At 36.9% G+C, this 22,987-nt stretch overlaps 1 protein-coding gene and 1 long non-coding RNA gene across 3 annotated transcripts in view; both read right to left on the bottom strand.

Annotated features, from left to right (window-relative positions):
- The window catches only part of tafa5l (TAFA chemokine like family member 5, like), a 55,914-nt gene extending 49,267 nt beyond the window's left edge, over positions 1 to 6,647 (bottom strand). Inside the window, exons 1-2 of one of the 2 annotated variants that reach the window (XM_048210588.1) lie at positions 6,295 to 6,647; positions 5,192 to 5,841 (exon numbers count right to left, since the gene is read on the bottom strand). In XM_048210588.1, the coding sequence (XP_048066545.1) occupies positions 5,192 to 5,288 (97 nt within the window). In that variant the 5' untranslated portion in view covers positions 5,289 to 5,841; positions 6,295 to 6,647. Of the gene's footprint in view, positions 1 to 5,191; positions 6,228 to 6,294 lie in introns of those variants that run through there. The other variant, XM_048210586.1, reaches the window with a different exon arrangement.
- An 8,405-nt stretch (positions 6,648 to 15,052) lies between these two features.
- On the bottom strand, positions 15,053 to 19,662 carry LOC125280695. The gene is made up of 3 exons (XR_007187702.1): positions 18,678 to 19,662; positions 18,520 to 18,590; positions 15,053 to 15,524 (listed from the first exon to the last, which is right to left on the bottom strand). It is a non-coding gene; the product is annotated as an uncharacterized LOC125280695 (long non-coding RNA).
- Between the last annotated feature and the right edge of the window lie 3,325 nt (positions 19,663 to 22,987).

Raw genomic sequence — 22,987 nt, 5'->3', positions numbered from 1 at the left:
GTGTTTTTGTCAGGAGACAGGAGTAACAACTGCAGATTATGAGTTACCTGCGGTGAGTCCGACATAATGAATCCACTAACACGACACAGCGAATGCCGGTGGTAAACACTCGTGTTCTAATACTCATGCACGAGTTTTGGGAGGCGTTCCCTCGAAATGAGCTGTTAAGGAGGGGGTTTGTTCTTACGCATGTGCTCATTTCAAAAACTCACTAACAGTCTTTGGTTTTTCAGTCGACGAAAAGATCCTCTTTTGCACCTTTAATCTATAACGCGAGATGGGCGACGCCTCGTTTGTTTGCGCCTTGGTTCAGAGAGTCCTGTCAGTCAGATTTATAGGCTACAGCACATGAATTCATCCATTTGTCCAGAAATATATGTGGCCGGTGAACTGAGAGAAGAATAGAGTGAGCTTTATAGTTACTTACACAATGTGTATCTGATATGAATAAACCTCAGCAAATTATATTTGAACGGATTGTTATTGCTGCTTCCATAGACATCAGTGTATATTTTATTGGCTGTAGCTCGTCGCGACACTTGACGCCACAGGATGTCGAGTCGGCCGACAGCTCCAGATATTTATCATGCTAGATATTTGTTTGGTGTCAGTTTGATGCGTCGTTAAAGAGTTCACACATAAAGATTGGCGAACGCCAATCACCTGCTGATCACCTGCCCACGATCACAGCCCGACCTGTCGGCGAGCTCGTTAACTTGGAAATCGGGCCTGATAAAAATGTCTCCAATGCAATGACAAATGCATAAATTCACATAAATCTAAACAAACTAAATATTTTTGATAAAATCTGATGGCTCAGTAAGGCCTGCATCGACAACAATAACACTCCATTTTTCAATGCCGAGAAAGGTACTAAAAACATATTTAAAACTGTTCATCTGTATCAAACTGCAAAAGTCACGCCCCCCAGTGGTGGACCATTGAAATTTCGAAACACTTATGATGTGACAAAGCCTCGTTTACTAAAAACTTTGGCAGTTTGATACGCACTCCGAACCACTGATTCAAAACAAAAGATTTGTAAAGCTTCGAAGCTTCATGAAGCAGTGTTTTGAAATCGTCCATCACTAGATATTGTTGAAAAAGTCGTTATTTTGTTTTTTTGGTGCACGAAAAGTATTCTCGTCGCTTCATAACATTAAGGTTGAACCACTGTAGTCACATGAACTGTTTTAAATACATCTTTAGTATCTTTCTGGGCATCTGAAAGTGTTAATAATCTTGCTGTCAATGGAGGCCTCACGGAGCCATTGGATTTTATCAAAAAATATCTTAATTTGTGTTCCGAAGATGAACTTACGGGTGTGGAACGACATGAGGGTGAGTAATTAATGGCAGAATTTTCATTTTTGGTTGAACTAACCCTTTAAATGCGTGTCCTTCACATGTCACATTGAACTTTAAATATTCAAAAATATAATAATCCTGTGACGGCCACTGAAAAGTAGGCATTCAATATTATTGTAGATGTTTCACCACTGACCTATTTTTCTCACAGGGCTCTTAACAGCATGAAATAGACTTATGTTGCTCCCTGTCTGTTGCAAGGCATCTAATATAGAACGATCAAAGACATATATATTGCTCAGGTGATTGGCTCAGAAAATCTTTCTGAAACTGAAGCAAAGGCAGCAGAATCCAGGCTGCAAACACCAGCCGAGCAACGGCCTTTAAGATGGATAGCTCTTCAGGTTTATTAAAACTCCTTGAAATCAACCTACGAGCGGCTTACAGTTGTCTCTGCATATTATGCTAGAAACAAGAAAGTGCTTTAACATCAGAAAAATGTCACGCATCACGTTTAACCAAACAGAGCAGTATCTCTGATGTGCAGGGCAGCATTTGGTGCACTTGATGGATAAAGGGAGACAACAGTCAGTGACATGAGCCTGTGTCCTAACAACCTGCACATGCAGAGGAGCTTGTTTGCATTTCATTTCAAAAAAAAAAAAAAAGCAGCTGAATCAAATTTGCACATGCATTAGTTTGAACGCTCAGTGGTGCGGGAGGTGCTCAACAAAACTGAAATCTTTCTACAATATTTAACAAACGACTAATCTTTTGCTCCAAGCTTTCTGGGGAATTCCACTATGGAAGAAGAGAGAATTTTTAATTGGACTCCTGACAATTGATTTTAATCTTGTAAATCTCTCATCTCATCACTGTCCCTCTTGTTACGCTGGGCATCAGTGATGAAAACGTTCTGTGCATTATCAGTGATGTCATCGCAGCAGCTCTGTTGTGATTCTGGATGACAGCTCTGGCCTGGGAGGACGGCATAATTAAATCACGACTGTAACACACACGCTGATGGCTCACAAAGACACACACACATCTCCGTATCACTTACATCGTACCACAATTAATGTAGTATTAAAATGTGCATCAGTACGCTGGATCTTTAAAAAGGCCATTAAAAAGACAAGAGCGACGAGGGTTTTTCATCACATGCCTATGGAGCTTGAAGGGTCAAGGCCTCGTTCGAAGCCATGTTCTTTCATCTGTAAATGACTCGGAGCCAAACAGAGGAAAAGGTCGATGGTCACACACATTGATCAATCAATATCTGACCCACAACTTCAGTAGGGTCACGGATATCATTATCGAAATGAATGGCCACCACACTAAACCGTCACAGCAATCAAAAGTTGCCATTTCATCCAGCTATTGAACAAGATCGTGTTGCTTTAATGGACACTTCAAGCAGAAGTGAAAATTCTGTCATTATTTCCTCACACGTCATTCAACATTCTTTCTTTAATAGGAAAAAAAAATTATATATATATATACACATATACACACACACACACACACACACACACACACACTGTAAAAATTGTTTTCTTTTGTCAAATGAACTTAGATAATTAATGTGGTTGAGATAACATAATATTTTGAGTTTGTATTGATTAAACCATTCGCCTTCATTGTATTAACTCAAATGTTTAATTTCAATTAACTCAAAAATTTAAGGCAACCGGTAACTTACTTTTTTTTAAGTTAAACCAACAATTATATATATATAACCATTATGAAGTGATGAAAAATGTATTCAATGCAATGTAAGTCACTTTGGATAAAAGTATGCATAAATTTATATAACAGATCCCCGCACATGACATGCGGTGGTAAAAATGTATATCTATGAATTAACAATTCATTCCCATGACTTAATAATATGTCAGCACGTTTTACTAATTCATTCCCTTGTTTCAGAAAATCGTTGCCACAGTGGAATAATTTGTTCCCTTGATTTAGTTAAATCGAACCGAGGGAACAAATCAGTTCACGGTGGCCATGATTTACTAAAGTGAGGGAACAAATGAATAAGTCGTAAGATCAAATTCTTAATTTGTGGCCAAGATGTACTAAAACAAGAGAATGAATTCTTAATTTGTGGCCACGATATGTATATATTTTTGTCTGCACGTCATGCGCAGGGCTCCGAGTCCATAGTATGTAAACTAAATGAAACCAGAAAATGCCACTAGAGAGCAACACCACCAGACTTAAATAAATAAAACAGTTAAACATTTTTTATACTAGCTAGAGTGTATAAACTTGCAGAGCACAAAAGAATATAATCTAGCTATTTTTGTACACAATAAAAGTTAATGGGGCCAAAACAACATTTAAAAAAAAAAAAAACATGAATAATAATAATAATTCAGAAAGTCTTCTTTTGTTTTCTACAGATAAAAGAAAGTTGTTCAGATTTAGAATGACATTAGGGTGAGTAAATCAATCAATCTATACAAAAACATTACAAAGACTTCATGGTAGAAATATGAAATATCCCCTCAGCATGCCTGTAAAACACAACATACATAAAATTATTCAGTGACATTTGATGACTGATTTATCAGCCTCTGCAGCTGGACATGATGCAAAAATTTCAAGCTCCTTTTTCTTGTTTCTTCATGGTAGTCTGAAGAAAAAAATTTAGTGTATTTTGTACTGTATTTTACTGTTATGTGTAGAGAGGATCTAGAAGGGATGTTTGATCCCCCAAATACAAGACACCAGTTCCCGCCTACCAACATTTAGTGCTCTGAATGTCTCAGTTAAATGTGAGGATTTGTGCAGCGGGGTGCCCATAAATCTGCAGTATTACCGTGCGAAGACGCCACCGTGAGATGAAGTGTTAATGTCTGTAATATCTCTTATTATATCCTATCTTAACTCAACCCCCTGACAAAAACCAATCACCCCCCCACCCCCACCCCCGACTGACAGCCATCTGCAAAACTTCCACATCAGCACACAAATGCTGTGCCACGTATGACATGCCTCCCAGTGCCTTTTTAGGCCAGTTAGCTTATCAAATGTGAGTCATTCTTACCCCTGACTCAAATCATGACTATCCTCTTCATTACCTCTAGAACACACAGGGAAACGCCGGAGAGACATGCACACGCAACGCAATCAACAAAATATAGTGTGATGTGTATCGGTAGGCACTGATGCAAAAGCATGCACACAAAAGCACTGGTGCCTGAATAAATCATTCACGGCATTAGAAAAAGTAGAAGACAAGAACTTCAGAGACCCATGAGCTTCACACTACAAATATTTGGACATACACAATGAATGCACCCCTAAAAGCCATTCAAAGGAAAGGAAATTCTCAGCTGCTTCTCACAGAGAAATCTCAACAATGACACAAATTGTTCTCAGATTTCTCAAGTCTGCAGTCAGAGATCTCAACCATTCCTCGTTAAATTCTTTACATTTGTGGTCCATGTTTATCCTGCACCTATAATCTCAATTTTTATTTCTTCAAATGAATTTTAGGAAAAACCTCTGAGACAAAGTTACATGAATGAGATTTCCAATAAATCTCTTGAGCTATGAACGTGCAACCCCTAAGCAATACGATTTTCCTCTGGGTTGTGAAGCATGCCCTCCATATTATGCTATAGATTTCCATAATAATATCACAAGCTCCCCAGGGTCTTTCAGAGGAGTTGTTTCTGTCCTATACACTATGTTTTTTTCCCCTTGGGTATTAAGGCACAGAAGCTTGGCTCAGAGAAATCTGACTGCTGTATTTTTAAACAACTTTATAATAAGGACAGAATCAGAGGTGAGCCTACGCATAGAAAAATATGAGGATATTTGGACCCCGTTACCATAGAGAAAGTCATGTATAGTGATGTTCAACACTTGCCTTCTTTTAGGATGTGGGTGTAGATCATCCACAGCATGAGCAGGCAGCAGAGAGACGCGCCTCCGCCGGCACAGAGCGCCCGCATCCCCGACTGCATCCTCACTACGTCCCGCAGAAAATACTCCCGGCACCCAGCCTAGAGCAAGTTCAAAGCAAACTCGGCTACTTCCATAGATTTTCACGGGAATGTGGCCGGGATGCGAAGAGAGAGTTAATCCGACGTGAATTTACGCGCAGTGGATTCCATTTTACGCATCTCATAAAACGCATTAAAATATTTAATTTGAAGGGAGGGGCATTAAAAAGTCATTATTTAATTGTTATTTGATCAATTAAACATTTAACAATATTACATGTGTTATGGTCGAAAATCAAAGCAAATAAAATAGATGGAAAACTCATCCAAGCAAAGTAAAATGAGTCATAATTTGGTCCGTTGGAAATTGCGCGAATCCTCTGCGGTCTGGAGAAGTATCCACACAGGGTGAAATGGTCAGTGTTATACCAGTCGAGTGGTAACAGGTCCAGAATGTACGGATGCTGACTGTAGATGAGCTCGAGAGGGAGGTTCGGTTCTGGGTCTTCAGAAATGCGTCTTCTTCAATGTCACTCCAAACCCCTTCGTGCAGTCATATAATACAGAATCTGCCCTGTGGAGTTACAGAGAACAGCAGTGAAGCATTTCGCGCACATTCTCCGTGATTCGTGGCTGGATTCAGAGCTAAGAGTTCTCCCTCCTCCAGCACGCGCGCACACACACAAACACACGGACGCACGCGCGCGCACACACATATGTGGGGAGAAGGGATGGGGACCGTAAGGAATTTAACTATTCCGGTTCCTTAACGTTTCTTTTAGTAGCCTACTTTTGAAGAAGAAATATTTGGCAATAAGAAATGCAATGGAACAGTTCAGTTTGTGGTCCTAAAACTTATTTTCAAACCAATATTTCTATAGGGTTTAAATGTAGCAAGGTTCAATTCTGCTGTTAACATGACCTCAAAAGACTTTCACGTTTTGTACACCAACTACGTAAGATGCATACGTTTCATAAGGACTATAAAAGTAAAAGTTATTCGTTCGTAAATAGCACTATAGCCTACCTGTCGCGCTGTGTGTGTTTAGATTCAGTGACAAGAACCGACTCAGAGTCATTCCCTCGGGATTCGGATAATACTGGTCGCGTTTATGCGTTTGATTCAATGAAATGAACCGACTCTTCAGAGTCACTCCCTCGGGAATCGATTTGTACTGCTCGCGTCGTCGGTGTTCGAGTCAATAAAAAGAAGCGGTTCATTAGAGTCACTCCTTCAGGACTGCAGACATATAGGCGTATTTTAAACAATAATACTGAATGGCTGGTTCATTCCACTAAATTCGTGCTTTCCATTTTTGAAAAGGCTATTTTTTAAGTAAATTATATTTTTATATTTAGCCATTCTATCAGACAAAGATGGTCTTTAAACATCAATGAATTGTTCAAGCTAAATTAAAAATGTTAATATATTTACATAGCCGTGCCTTTGAAAAGTAACCAAGTTTTACAGTTCATTTAGTCATAGCCGTCGATAATGTTATGCTGAGATTTTTACATATATATGCCTTTCTACATACCTCTAAATATCCAATTTTTAATGATTAGTTGTTACTTTTCAAACTCACGCTAACAGGTTGACTTTCAGATCACCTCCTACTGAAAAAAACTAACAAGAGATACAAAAGAGAAGACCCTTTATTGTCAATTGTTAAAATAAATTACAATACCACTTTTTTTCCCATATAGTCATTGCTTACACAAAACACGTTTTTGTGGAATGACCCAGCCAAGTATTACAAAATCTTGTAACAAAGTATAGGGTTGTGACTGGAATTGCAACTAAATAAGAGTCTAATATGAAATCCAGATATGAATAATATACAGGATTAGATACACACATAAATAAATGGAATGCCTTCTTTTATATTGGTGTATATATATACATAAAATATCAGCAGATAAAAAACCTCTTCTAATGCAATATGCATAGAGCTGTGTGCATTATCCAAACAGGATGATTTAAACAACAGCATTTCCATGAAGTTAGATTGTATTAAAGGGTTAGTTCACCCAAAAATGAAAATAATGTCATTTATTACTTACCCTCATGCCGTTCCACATCCGTAGACCTTCGTTAATCTTCGGAACACAAATTAAGATATTTTAGTTGAAATCCGATGACTCAGTGAGGCCTCCATAGGGAGCAATGACATGAATCAGTATATCGAATCATGATTCAGATCGCGTGTCAAACTGCCAACGGCTGAAATCACGTGACTTTGGCGCTCCGAACAGCAGATTCATTCGATACACTGATTCATTTGTGCTCCGAATCTTCCTGAAGCAGTGTTTTGAAATCGGCCATCACTAAATAAGTCGTTATTTTGTTTTTTGGCGCACCAAAAATATTCTCGTCGCTTTATAATATTAATATTGAACCACTGTACTCACATGAACTGATTTAAATATGTTTTTAGTCCCTATATGGATCTTGAGAGAGGAAGAGTCATTGCTCCCTATGGAGGCCTCACCGAGCCATCGGATTTCAAATAAAATATCTTAATTTGTGTTCCGAACATTAACGAAGGTGTTACGGGTGTGGAACGGCATGAGGGTAAGTAATAAATTACATTATTTTCATTTCTGGGTGAACTAACCCTTTAAGCAGGGTCACAATCTATCTAACTTAGAATGCAAAAGGAATATATATACAATTATGTAACACAGGTTTAAAAATGGTGTTATATACAACTATCGGCATTACAAAGGAAAGATCATACATCATAAAGAGATTAACAGACACATACCTCAGGCGATTCATAGAAATATTCTATAAGCTGGAGTGACTGACATGAGAATGCTTCACAAAACACACCACAAAAAAAATGTCAAATGGAGTCAAGTTGTTTTTTTCATTGCAAATTCTACTGTGCTCTCAGTGTGTTGTTTTTCCTCTCACTCTCTCCCTCCCAAAATCTGCACGTCATTCCCTGGGAGATAAGACCAGGTACAGTGCTTCATCTCCATATTTTGGTATTCTGTACTGCACTGCGCTGGTGTACAATCCATTCGCATCTTTCAACGTTCACGGCAAACCACCATTAGACATTTTTTTTCTCCTTTTGCTAATGGCATGAAAAGAAAATTCCCCATCCTTAGCAGGCAATGTGAAAGAAAAAGAAACAAAAAAAAAAACAAAACAAATAAAATTATTATTTACTTACCCTTGTGTCTTTCTGAACCAGTATGACTGACATTTTTTGTGGATCACAAAAGATGATATGTTGAAAAAATGTTGTGCTTTTCCTTTCAAAGAATGACAAAAAGACAACAAGACACCATAAAAGTATTCAACTTGTAGGATATATATTTTCTCCTCTTTTGGACTCTTATTATTATGCTTTTGTGTCCTGTTTTGGAGCTTGGTGGTCATTGGTTCCACAAGTGGAAAAAAAAAAAAACTTTTTGCATCGAAAAAGCAGTTTTAACATAAGTCAAAACATCATCTTATGCAGTTAAAATACAGCTTTACAATAGTATGAGTAAGAACATGATGACAGAATCTGTATTTTTGGGTAGACTTTTCCTTTAAAAGGACAGTTCACCAAAAAAAATGAAAATTCTCTCATCATTTACTCACCCTCATGCCATCCCCAATGTTTATGGCGTTCTTTCTTCAGATAAAAAGAAACGAAAATTTTTAGGAAAATAATCCATCTCTGTGAGTCCATATAATGCCATTTAAAGGGCGGCACTTGGTTGAAGCTTGAGAAACCACACACAGCGATCGAGATGGTAACCCATACGACCCCAGTGAATAAATCAATGTCTTCTGAAGCGAAGCGATGGGTGTGTAAGAAAAATACTAATATTTTTAACTTTTTAAACTATAAATCATTGATTCCGGTATACTGCCATATGTGCATTCTCAAGAGGGCTGTTGTGGCACGAGACATAAATGCATTGTGAAGCTTGTCTACTATACTTCTCATGCGAACTTCACAAAACACTTATGCTTATGTCATGCTGAGCTTGTAAATGCGCCTATGACAGTTGGCCCCAAATGATGGTTTATAGTTAATTTAATTTGTTACATTTATATAGCGCTTTACATATAGAAGGGGGAATCTCCTCAACCACCACCAATGTGCAGCATCACCTGGATGATGTGACGCCCACCACACACCAGCTTATTGGTGGAGAGGAGACAGAGTGATGAAGCCAATCAGTATATGGGGATGATTAGGAGACCATAATAGATAGAAGCCAATGGGCAAATTTGGCCAGGATGCCAGGGTTACACCCCTACTCTTTTCGAAGGACATCCTGGGATTTTTAATAACCACAGAGAGTCAGGACCTCAGTTTAACGTCTCATCCGAAGAATGGTGCTTTTTGACAGTACAGTGTTCACATCATTATACTGGGGCATTAGGACCCCCACAGACCACAGGGTGAGCATCCCCTGCTGGCCTCACTAACACCTCTTCCAGCAGCAACCTAGTTTTCCCAGGAGGTCTCTCATCCAGGTACTAACCAGGCTCGGCCCTGCTTAGCTTCAGTGGGCAACCAGTCTTGGGCTATATGGCTGATTAAAACATTAGTATCACACCTATGGCTTCGCTTCAAAAGACATTGATTGGGTTGTATGGATTATGTCACAATCAGGGCTTGACAAACTTTTTTGCTCACCAGCCACTGTTACAGGTTACTCGCCTCAGCATTTTCACTGGCCACAATTTTGACATTGTTTCCACTGGGAAAAACTGCCATATATATATTTTTTAATATTATCTCATAATTTGGCAGCAGGTATATTAGGCTGTCACTTTAAGATCTGTTATTGTAACATATGCATTTTCTTTCTCAAATGTTTACGTTCACTTAAAACATAACCGACTGTGTTTACATGAATACTCGCCAAGACCGGCATTTTGACATTATTTTGTGTGTATTTGGCTGTTTAAGCACAATAAGCAGTGAAATTAGAGGCAGGAATGAGTAAAATTATGCGCAAAGCATGCAATCCCATGGCGAAATTCAAGCTCTGTAACACCAACATTATTCATCCGGAGCAAAAGAAACGAGTGAGTGAGGGGAGGCGGGTTTGTGTGTCAACTTGCTGACGGAGAGATGAGAGCGTGAAAGCGCAGCTGGTATCTATTCTGCGGAATATGAGTATTGGAAGCGTTTCAGATATTGTACTGAAATTTTTTTTATTTTTTAACAACACTACATTGCACAGTTTTTTTTATATCAGACAACAATTGAAAAATGTACATATTATATATAAAATTTAACCTGCCAAAGTGTCTAGTAGGAGTGACTGCATTACACGCCACTGCTGTTAACGTTAAACCCTTGTCATGATCCAGGTTTGTGTGTGTTTTTTTTTTAAGCGTCAACCAAGCAGCAGCCATTCACTTGCATTAAATAGAGATTGATTATTTTTATAAAAATCTTTGTTTGTGTTTATCTAAAGAAAGAAATTCATATACATCGGGAATGGCATGAGGGTGAGTAAATGATGAGAGAATTTTAATTATTGGACGAACTATCCCTTTAAGTACACTGAAAGACTTACTAATTAAGCATTTTCTATGTCCTAGCAAGACTTTCACGTACTGCAGACAGCACAGGGCACACACTTTTTTATAGAAACCCTTAAATGTCCATTAAGCCTTTTTTCAGAAGTCATACTGACAGATTTTCTACATCGATTTGCCCTCGTCTACAGTCTTCTTTAGGATGGGCTACACAACAGTAAACAACAGATGACACCCAAGCTATATTTTACAGAGCATCTGAGCTCAGAAACGTGACCAGCAGCCCTTAAAAAGCAATAATCTTAAACCAGCACCACTCACTTCCTCTCAGAAAAGAAAACGTGCCTGAGAAAATGCAACAAAACGCTCTCTCTTTTGACCCAAACCTTGAAACATACCGTGCAAACATATCTAAATGCATTATCACACATCGACACAAATCTAATTTCATATATTGTATTCTAGCCCTTTGTGCGTATGTGTGTGTGTGATGTACTGGCGCTCTGAAGTCAGTACACACGGGCCATCTGTGCGGCCAATAAAGTCGCTGTTTGTGGAGCACGCTGTCAGATTTAGCGCCCTGCTGATGCCTCTCCATCTTCTAAATGACCGTCGTTAAAAACTCCCCACTCATACAGAACCATATCAATAATTCAGACCCAGACCCTACAACCACCAGCCTCATCTGCGGTCTGAGGGGACACTCTCACGCCATCAGGGTCCCACGGAAAATGTTCGCAGTGAACGTGGACGTAATTATCTGATGTTGATGACAACTTTACCAATGATCTCACAAAGGTGATGCGGGTTATTCTTCAGGACGAGAGAGCGTGACAGGATTGGAAGACCTTTGGCACCAAAGTCTATTAAAAAAGACCCTCTGTCATCGGCCCCCGGGCTGTTCATCCTTCATTTTAATGGTCTGAGAGTTGAAGTGAATTCTTTAGCTATGTCACCACTGTCGCTTGGGGAGAACCGAGTGGATTCAGTGTCTCTTTGGCAGATGTCTGGAAATCCATCCAAAAGGAATCAGCTGCTTTGAATCACAGGATTTCATCCATGCAGAGGCAGCATATGGTTAGTGTTAGTGTTTGCTTTTCATTATTAGCATCCTCTACCTCGCACCTTGAGAGAAATATCACAATTTGGCTGTCTGTGGAACATCATTACTCTTGCAAGAGTGTGGTAAGAACAGACCTCACTCTACGGCAATCAATATTTACAACTGTGGCTGTGCCTTTGCATCCATTGTCTCAGTTTTATCACTTTCTGCTGTACTGGTCCTCAGTTATGGTTCTGCGGAACTGTGCTGCCACAACACAATCTGTAAGCTGACATTTTCTGCCAATTTGTAAGAAGTGGGAATAAATGCAATCCAATTACTGTATAAAAACAATTATGTAGAAGCGCATAATGGATGCTGTTAGTCTCTTCTACAATGAATATATGAATATAGTGTATGTTAATGTCAAACACACTAGTGATTCTCAACAAGGGGTACGTGTTCCCAGCGGGTACTTGGAGAGATTTCAGTTTTGTTAAACCTATAAAACAAAAATTAAGGCTTTAAAATAAAAATATTAGGGCTGTCAAAAGAAGTAAACACAATTAATCTCTTTGCAATTAACTGCTTAGTTTGTGCAGTTAAATGTTTATGGGAAATGCAAAGTAGTAGAACTATTACTACCAGTGTTGGGGAAAGTTACTTTTAAAAGCAATGCATTACAATATTGCATTACTATTGCATTACTTAGTTACTTTTTATGAAAAGTAATGCATTACATTACTTTTGCATTACTTTTTCTCATCTGGGCTGGGCTTGCTTTGTTTTTTAATAACAACAAAAAGTTTGGCAAATGTTAAGGCCTCAGCCTCAGACAGAAGGAAATGCATATTTACACCTGTACAGTAGAGGGCGCAGCTCAAACAAACCTTTCAGCTGTGCTGCCATTCTGGATTAAAGAAGAATCGAGATGCGTTCCATAAACATGACATTTTTTTATTTTACTTTATTTACCTCAGAAGTGTTTACTATGCGGCCGCGCATGGAAAAGAAAGCGCACGGGATGAGGCCCAGACCATAGATTAAGAATACATTTATACAGTTAACCAAATGAAAATTTATTTTCATATGGCATGACAGTTACAGCTTCAAATCTGTTCAGAGTCAATTTTAAATTCGAAAGTAAATTATAATATCTATTTATTTATGTTATATCATAATCTGAGCGACACCGTCGTTGACTTTCTTTGATGACGTTTGCAGGGCGTTCCAAATGAGCAATTATTGTCAGCAAAGTCCACTTCAATGGATATACCATGCTCAGGGAGTAGGGAGCAGTGAACACTGCGTAGGGACCCTGTCGAATGGAACGCAGCTTAGGATACCGGAGAAGGAAGTTCAACACTCTTATTTCTAAATCTAATCTCAAGTCATTTTTGCTTATTAGTGAGGTTGAATTAGATCATTGAACGTCAGCAGCAAAGACATTGGTTAATACAGTGAGATTAAATAAATAAAGTATGTTTATGTAATAGTTAATTTCACTGTTTCTATTCATTTTGAGGAATACTGAATGTTTTTGTGCAAGCGAGATGAGTAAATGCATGTTCACACAGCACACACAACACCTCTGCGGTTTATTTTTTCACAACATGGGCACAGCTGTCAATCAATAAATGTGAAAAAGTAAGTTAGATACTTTGTTGTAAATTGAAAAAGTAATGCATTACTTTACTAGTTACTTGGAAAAGTAATCTGATTACGTAACAAGTAACTTGTAATGCCTCCAACACTGCTTACTAACAATTATTATACAGTATTATAAATAGGTAACACTGTACAATTAGTTAACATTAGTTAGGGCTGGGCGATATATCGCATGCGATTGTCACGCGCATTTCGTCAGAAAGCCGGTTCCCTGATTACCGCTAAATCGCCATCACCTGCTTTCAAATGGAGCGGCATTTAATAGACAGAGCCGTAGTTCACTGAAAAGCCACGCAATATCGCGTTCATATCGCAGATGAATCGCCTTCGATAATGAACGCGATATTTGCGTGGCTTATCAGTGAACTACGGCTCTGTCTATTAAATGCCGCTCCATTTGAAAGCAGGTGATGGCGATTTAGCGGTAATCAGGGAACCGGCTTTCTGACGAAATGCGCGTGACAATCGCATGCGATATATCGCCCAGCCCTAACATTAGTTAACATGAACTAAGAGTTAATACTTTTATACAGCATTTATTAATCTTAAAGGTGCCCTCGAATGAAAAATTTAATTTATCTTGCCATAGTTAAATAACAATAGTTCAGTACATGCAAATGACATACAGTGAGTCTCAAACTCCATTGTTTCCTCCTTCTTATATAAATCTCATTTGTTTAAAAGACCTCCGAAGAACAGGCGAATCTCAACATAACACCGACTGTTACGTAACAGTCGGGGTGTACGCCCCCAATATTTGCATATGCCAGCCCACGGTCCCAACATTATCATTATGAAAGGCATTAGACAAGGGCAAAATGTCTGGATGTGCATAGCTGAATCATCAGACTAGGCAAGCAAGCAAGAACAACAGCGAAAAATGGCAGATGGAGCAATAATAACTGACATGATCCATGATATCATGATATTTTTAGTGATATTTGTAAATTGTCTTTCTAAATGTTTCGTTAGCATGTTGCTAATGTACTGTTAAATGTGGTTAAAGTTACCATCGTTTCTTACTGTATTCATGGAGACAAGAGCCGTCGCTATTTTCATTTTTAAACACTTGCAGTCTGTATAATTCATAAACACAACTTCATTCTTTATAAATCTCTCCAACAGTGTGTAATGTTTGTTTTAGCCACGCAGCATAGCCTCAAACTCATTCAGAATCAATGTAAACAATATAACAGTATACAATACTCACATAATCCGACGCATGCATGCCGCATGCATGACGAACACTTTGTAAAGATCCATTTTGAGGGTTATATTAGCTGTGTAAACTTTGTTAAGGCACTGTTCAAGGCAAGCGCGAGCTCTGTGGGCGGAGAGCACGGGATTTAAAGGGGCCACAGCATAAATCGGCGCGTTTATAATGATGCCCCAAAATAGGCAGTTAAAAAAATTAATAAAAAAAAATCTATGGGGTATTTTGAGCTGAAACTTCACAGACACATTCAGGGGACACCTTAGACTTATATTACATCTTTTAAAAACATAATCTAGGGCACCTTTAAATGTTAATTTCAACATTTACTAATACATTATTAAAATTTAAATGTTGTATTTGTTAACATTAGTTAATGCACTGTGAACTAACAAGAACAAACAGTTGTATTGTTATTAACTAACATTAACAAAGATGAATAAATACCATAACAAATGTATTTGTCACCGTCTGTCTTGCCTTCACTGAACGCCATTTCCCATAATCCCTCCTTCAACTCACCTGTTCACACTCAGCAATCACCCGCACCTGTTCCGTCGTCACCTCATCACACAAGCTACACTTAAGCACACTCCTCACCTCACTCCAAAGACAAATCTCGTTTGAATGTAGAGGACCTTCTCCATGTGTTTCTCCTACGAATCCTCTGTGTGATTATCTCCTGTTTCCCAGTACTGTTCTCCAACGATCCTCCAGTGTGTTCTCCTCGTCTGTGTGTTCCTGTGTCTTCGTGTGACAACTTACTTCCAGTTGAGTGTGTGTCTGCTTCCCTCCATCATCCATCTATCCATCCACGACCTCCTGCACCTGTAAGAAAAGACTGTATCACTATCATCATCATTACATCTGCACATCCCCTGCATCGCTGTATTCGCCGTTGTTGTAACACCCTCTTTGTGATATACCTATTCTCCTGAGTATATGTCCGTAACAGTATTGCTCTTTGTTAGTTCGTGTTAGTTAATACATTAACAAGTGTAACCTATAAATAAATTTACCACAGATATTTTTTTCCTTATGTATTTATCTACCTATATAATAATAATGAATTATTAAATATATATATATATATATATATATATGTGTGATAAACCACTTTTGTACTAAATGGGAGATTGTGACTAAATATACTGACATATTATAAATATATTATAAGTATGAATATATCTGAATACATTTAAACATAGTTTACTATATAAGCCTTATTGATTAAGCTGAGGGGTTACATAAGACAATCTAAAATTGGAAACAATGAGCAACAAAATTAAGTTTACTCGTTGTGTATGTTGAATGATTATTCCTTTCAGATGTGAGAAACTATGGTCTAATCTATGAAACTCTTCATCAACCCAGCACACAAAGTAGGATGATATGCAAATTGGTTTTGATTAACAGGGTTCTGTATTGGCCATCTGTGTTTGCAATTACAAGAATGACCATTTAGGATTTATAACTCATTCATATTACTTTATGAGAAAGGTCCGTGACATGCCCAGAATTATGACTTTCATTAAGGGATGGTAATATGACAACAGCATCCCATTTGTAATTAGAAGGCCTCCAGACTGTCAGTGCTGACAAACAACAGAATAAAGCCTTCAAGGTTAAATCAATATTATAAAATAAAACTCCAATGATTGGATGTTGTTATAAAGTCATCAATAACACACACACACATATATATATATATATATATATATATATATATATATATATATATATATATATATATATATATATATATATATATATATATATATAAAAGCAAATTTGACCTATAAATTTAGACACACAAAATCCCATTTCAATGAAAAATGTTTCAGCATAGTCACTTCCTTGTTTGGATGAAGCTGTGACTTACAGGGGAATTACTTCTGTGGTCTTTCTCCTTTATAAATAATGCTGAGAAGAATAAAACAAACAAAACTAAGTGCACGATAACCAGAGAAATAAAGTGACACAAGGTCCGTTTTAAGAGCCAAAAGGAACATAGCCGGTATATAACAAATTTCAGATGTTAAAAAACCGTTATGCTTTACATCTTTACTCTATCACGCAGATGAGATTTTTGTTAATGACAGAGCATAATAGCGTGCGTTTTGATGATGGCATTATGGGCAATCACTTGTGTTTCTTATCTCACGCCTGTTAACGACAGTGTTCGTTAAAACAGCAAAATTGCCTCTGTCAAGTGCTTCTTTCATTGGAAATGAGCTCTTTATCGGAACCTGCAGCCAGAGGAAACATCATACATCAGCCTCTCTGCTTTATCGTATTTTCAATTCTTCCCCCTAATGGAGTTATCTGCAATTTCTCCGCTATCAGCCCGAACAGTGGAACCGAGCTGGTTTGAGGAATGTGGTTTGATTTGCATTGTTTAATAGCTTTTTTTTTTCTTCTTACACTTCCAGTGATTAGTGAATGTACTTTGTGGACAATGGCCGTCCAATCATTAATCTTCTTGAGCTCGTTATAGCGGAAGTATTGGGAGTGAATAATCTGGGAGTGAATAATTACAGCTGCATTAATAGCAGTAAATAGGAAGTTCTTTACAGAAGAAAGAAACACTCGACAGTATGCTCATCAAACGCTCCAGAACGTGGCCAGATCTGCTCATTAAAATGTAGTGATTCAGTCGTCTGTGATAACCGATACACGACCAGATCTCTCCCTTATTTTCTCCAAATCACAGGGGACGAAAAGAACCGTGCAGCAGGCTCTCAAGGTCACATGGTGTTACTGGAGCTGAGATGAAGTTTTATCTAGTCTAGTTTGAAAAAAATCTGTTTATAATGAAATGATCAGAAAGCCATTATTGTGATACACCTCAATGACCGGACCTCATATATATACTAAACTCTAACGTCAAGCTCCAAAGAATACTTATTGACCCAAACAATGAAAAATAGAATTTTTTTTTTTTTTGCAGTACAACCTTGAGGAGAGCTCAAAGCATGTGAAGAATACAATTTGAACTGGAAAAACACAGCCACAGTACATGATGATTTACAGAAACTCAATGAACTGAGTCTGGGATATGTAAGGTAATGTAATCATTAATAAAATTATATGAATATTTTTTGGGACCTAACATTCTTCAAATAGGTCACATAAATTTTGGGGGGGAAAGATTTTCTTGACATTTCTATCATATGATATCATATATCATATCATATCATATCATATATCATGAATAGAATATTATATATCATTTAATATAATAATAAAAAATAAAGAATATAATACAATACAATACAATACAATATAATATAATAATAAATATAATATAATATAATATAATATAATATAATATAATATAATATAATATAATATAATATAATAATAAATATATATATAAAATATATATTTTTGTAGCCTAAAATTCTTCAAATAGATCAAATTAAATACTGGGCAAAAATATTTTCTTTACATTTCTATCATATGATATCATATATTATATTATATCATATCATATCATATATCATGAATAGAATATTATATATCATTTAATATAATAATAAAAAATAAAGAATAAAATATAAATATATATTTTTGTATCCTAAAATTCTTTAAATAGGTCAAATTAAATACTACTGGGCAAAAATAGTTTCTTTTCATTTATATAATATAATATAATATAATATAATATAATATAATATAATATAATATAATATAATATAATATAATATAATATAAAACACATGACATGACATGACATATAACAAAACATAATATGGTAGAATGGTAATAAACATTTGTAGTTATTTTAATATCTTGCCTTGCTTTTTCAAACAGTACTCACCTATTGCTTCTGCCTTGATTATAATGTTGAAAATGCAATTCAGCAAAAGTTCTCTTGAGAATGTAAATGTTCTGAAAAAAAAAAAAAAAAAAAAAGCACAATATTTATTATTGCACAAACCACCTTGTAAATACATTTTAAACTTCTGATGCATTTACCTGCTGATTCCACAGCCACCTCCAAAACAGCACAACAGGTTTCTGTGTCTTTGTTTTAAATTGAATTGTTGTTATCAGAGGGTCTGGTTGTAGGCACCTCTTGTTTACTTTGCTTTAATGGTTTTAAGGCCTGAGGCGGCGCACTGACTGCATTGCTTTCCGGAATCTGCTGGAACAACAGATTTTGGATGAAGGTTTTTCCACAAACAATAACAACAACAAAAGCCTTCCTGGAATTGGGAGTTTTAGCAACTTAAACATTATAAACACAATGTTCCACCTCTGAGGAAAAAACATGCATACAACAGGAGACAAAATGATTTCTATGTGAGGGCACACACATTTATGCTAATGTATTTCAGGTAAAACTCTCTCTCCCTCCATGTCTATTTCCTTACATCTTTATGTTTTAAACGTTACAAAACAAGCTGATCCAGATCCATACTCCTACACAACGTGGAGCACGCAACATCAGCCCTGCACAAATGTTCTGTGTGATCCTGTGGTATTTCTGTTCCAATGTGGCCACTGAAATAGCATCTAGGGTCTTTGTGGGGGAAACAAGAGCTAGCTGCCTCCAAACGACATCAAACCCACATTTCATCTTCTCTAGACTTCACCTCGAATGAAAAACATATGCAGCTGAAAATATGCAATGCAGAAATGCTAATGCTGCTTACAATCTGTTATTGCTCTGAGCATCAGTTATCATTGGTGATAAATGTTGCTGGTGATTAGCAAGTCCAAAGTATAAGACCAAGCTTCTATTCTATAATTTAATAACCTTTTTTCATACTCTCAGCATAACAAAGAAAAACTGGAATTGAAAATAAGCAATGGAGCGGACATGAATAAAACCTGATGATTGTGTTCTCCAGCAATGACATGATTTATTCCAAAAAACATCTTGTGCTTTAATGGAAGCAAGGAAATCTTATTTCCCATGATCAATATAAAAAATTAGTAGGATCCACAGTGATGCCATAAGAACCTTTTTTTTTTTTTTTTGGTTTCCCAAAGAACCTCTCAATGATCAGTTTTTAAAGTTTTTTACCTTTTATGAATGTGTTAGGCTTAAGATAAGCTGGTGTGTTCCAAAACAATGACAAAATTCGCATTTAGGAGATATTAGCATTCAAAACTTACAGTCTCTCACTTCCGCTAAAATGGAACACGGATTTTCATGACATCACGGCAGACTTCAGCTTCTCATCAGATCTTCTGTCCAATCAAATGCTCTCTAGAATCTGAAGTGTCCCTTACACTACATTATAAATAGACGCTGAAACTGCGGTCACTGAACTGCGGTCACCCATTTGAATTCTGCACAGAATACAATATTTTAAAGCGATATGGAGGAGATTAGAAGCAGAAACGGTTAGAGATTAGAAGGAAACTGAGGCTTTATTGAGCGCAACAGCTCTGGCCGAGCAGTGGTATAAAACGAAACGCTATTGGCTATTTTTAAAAGGGGGAGGAGCTGTTCGATATATCCCGCCCTGTCTTCCTGTTTCAGTTGAAATAGAGTGCCTCAGGGATGACGCATTTTTGTAGGCAAAACCCGGAAGCGAGTTAGCATTTTAGGACTTCCGGTTCCGACGCCGTCAAGTCTATAGGTTTTTTGAATGGGTTTTTGCTAAATCGCCTGAAATAAGGTCTGTGGTTAACAAAGCCTCTAAATACTTTCACGTTTTGATCTATGATATAAAACACACCAGTTATAACCCACTTGTGATTTTTTTAACTTTTACTGTGTCTTAAAAACGGCGGTTGCTAACAAATTGTTAAAAGGGACTACTTCCTTTGGCGGGGACTTTAGACATCATCATTAAAAACGGGACATTTGGACAGCATTTCTCATGAAAAAGTGGATAAGTATTCATAACAGCGCAGATCATAATCAGTGAACATGTTTTTAAATAAAGTTGTTTTCTAAATAAAGTTTGAGGAAGCTTGGTGGTGACGATGTTGATCCGCGACCATGGTGTGCTGTAGTCCGTTTATAGCCTACTGTTAGCCTTTTATATCTGACGACTTTATTTAGGCTTCAAAATCTATAAATGTTGTGTTAACTTGTAAAGATTATCTTGATAGACAAAACGTGTAAGTGTCATAACCCTTTGTTAAACACAGAGCTTATTTTCCGCGATTTTCCAAAAGTCTATGGGAAAAATGCATAGGCTTTCAACCGAGGGAACCCGTGCGCCGCTAACTTCCGGTTTGGCCTACAAAAACACGTCATCCCTGGGGCACTCTATTACGTCAACACATTGAATAATGCTGCGTGTTCCAGCAGTGGGCCTTTAAAATAATAATTTTTTCTTAATGTGAAGAACATTTTAATAATCTGAAAATCTGTTTTCCACTATAATGGAAAGGTTCAGTGGATGTTAATGCTTCTTCATCGAACCATCAACGCCAATAAAGAAACATTATTTTTAAGAGTGTCTAGAAACAGTGAAAAATCTTAAAACATTTTCTTAACATTTTATAAATGTTTAAAAATCCAAAACTTTAGTTTTTTTTAACCCCACTATATGCTGTAGAGAGGTTTAAAAAAATTGTTATAAAGAGTTATAGGTTATAAAGAGTGTAAAACACTATAACGTTTCTCCTTCACACACACACACTCACACAGTTGGACCTCTTTATGTGCAAGTCAGCAGTTAAAGACATATGGCATGATACAAGAATAAATGAACATCAACTCTGTGTGCTGAGCATCTATGAAAGAGAAAGTCAAAAGCAGCAAATACAAAGCTGAGATATTCAGGTACCTGATTCAGGCTAAACAGCAGACAGGAAATTAAAAAAGCTCATAATTAACTGCTTTGAGATCTTTGTATTCTTCTTTGGCTTGTGAAATCTTAATATCTGCATATCTGAAAATTATACTGTTGTTGCACAAATGTGTTTTTTTGTAAGATAGAAGAAAAGGTTATACAGTACACTCGCAGCATGTATCTAACACTCTCAAAGTAAACATGAAATATATATATAGAAAACACTTTTCATGATCCAATCATTTTTTTTTTTTATAGATCATTTGTATTAAAATTACAAAAATATTCTATCCTCAAACATGGTCAAGCTAAAATCCAGCCTTAAAACAGCTCTAAAATTCACACACAATCATGCAGCACCAAGTGCTGATGTCTCTGAAACATTACAAAACAGTGATAAAACATTTTCCACAAGTGCTGGTGAGATTAACGCAACAATCGGACTCTTAACCGAGTCACTGAATACTTTAAAAAATTGTCTGTCCGGAGAGAAAAATGGGGTTTAACTTTCAACTTCCTGTGAACCCAACTAAACAGAGAGTGGATATTAGGAAACGGATGACATAAAAAACATGATGGCTAAAAAGCACTGGAGAGGAGCTCAAAGATACTCAGAGCAACAATAGCTAATCACATGTGACATTAATAACTTTTTATCCTCAGTATATCAACACGCACTGTCAACCAAGTTCACTTAGACACCAATTAACCACGTCCATTCTACTACATTTTCACATGCATCCAGAAATTTAAGCATTCTGTTTAAATTATCATCACGGTCTCTAATAGTCTTTTAATCTGTACTGAAACTTTCCTACAAAAGTTTCAAGAGATATTTGATCATTTTTCACATTGGGTGGAAGGGGAGATTCTGTCATGATAAAAGGTAAATCAAGGTTTCAAAGGTGTCAAAACAAAGTTTCATTTTTGCTCATCGGTGGAAAAGGGAACAAAATGTTTCTCTAGTTACTTTGGAGGAAACATTTAGCATGAGACAGGCAACGAAAGAAAAACTTTTCGTCCAAGAGTAGATTCAATACACACACACACACACACACACACACACACACACACAGTTTCCATGTTTTATGGGGACGTTCCATAGACATAATGATTTATATACTATACACTCTAAAAATGCTGGGTTAAAAACAACCCAAACTGGGTTGAAAATGGACAAACTCAGCGATTAGGTTGTTTTGACCAAGCGATTGGATTAAATGTTAGCCCAACGTGCTGGGCAGTTTTATTTAACCCAACTATTGTTTAAAAATTACTATATGGCTGGCTTAAAATGAACCCAAAATGGGTTGGAAATTAAAAATCAGACACATAATTACTAGAGGCAACATTAATAACAGGGATGCAAACAGGTAAGGGGGGAAAAAGGTGAGAACATTGAGTGGGGTGGGGGCATGCTTCGAACAGATTTTTTTTTTTTAAAGATATTTGCTTTACATATTCATTTGTAGTTACTTTAATGGATTTTTTAAATTTATTTATTACCTTGTATGTCCAAAACTGTCA

Source organism: Megalobrama amblycephala, linkage group LG12, assembly GCF_018812025.1.
Source record: "Megalobrama amblycephala isolate DHTTF-2021 linkage group LG12, ASM1881202v1, whole genome shotgun sequence".
NCBI lineage: Eukaryota > Metazoa > Chordata > Actinopteri > Cypriniformes > Xenocyprididae > Megalobrama > Megalobrama amblycephala.
This window is presented reverse-complemented; position numbering and strand designations above follow the sequence as displayed.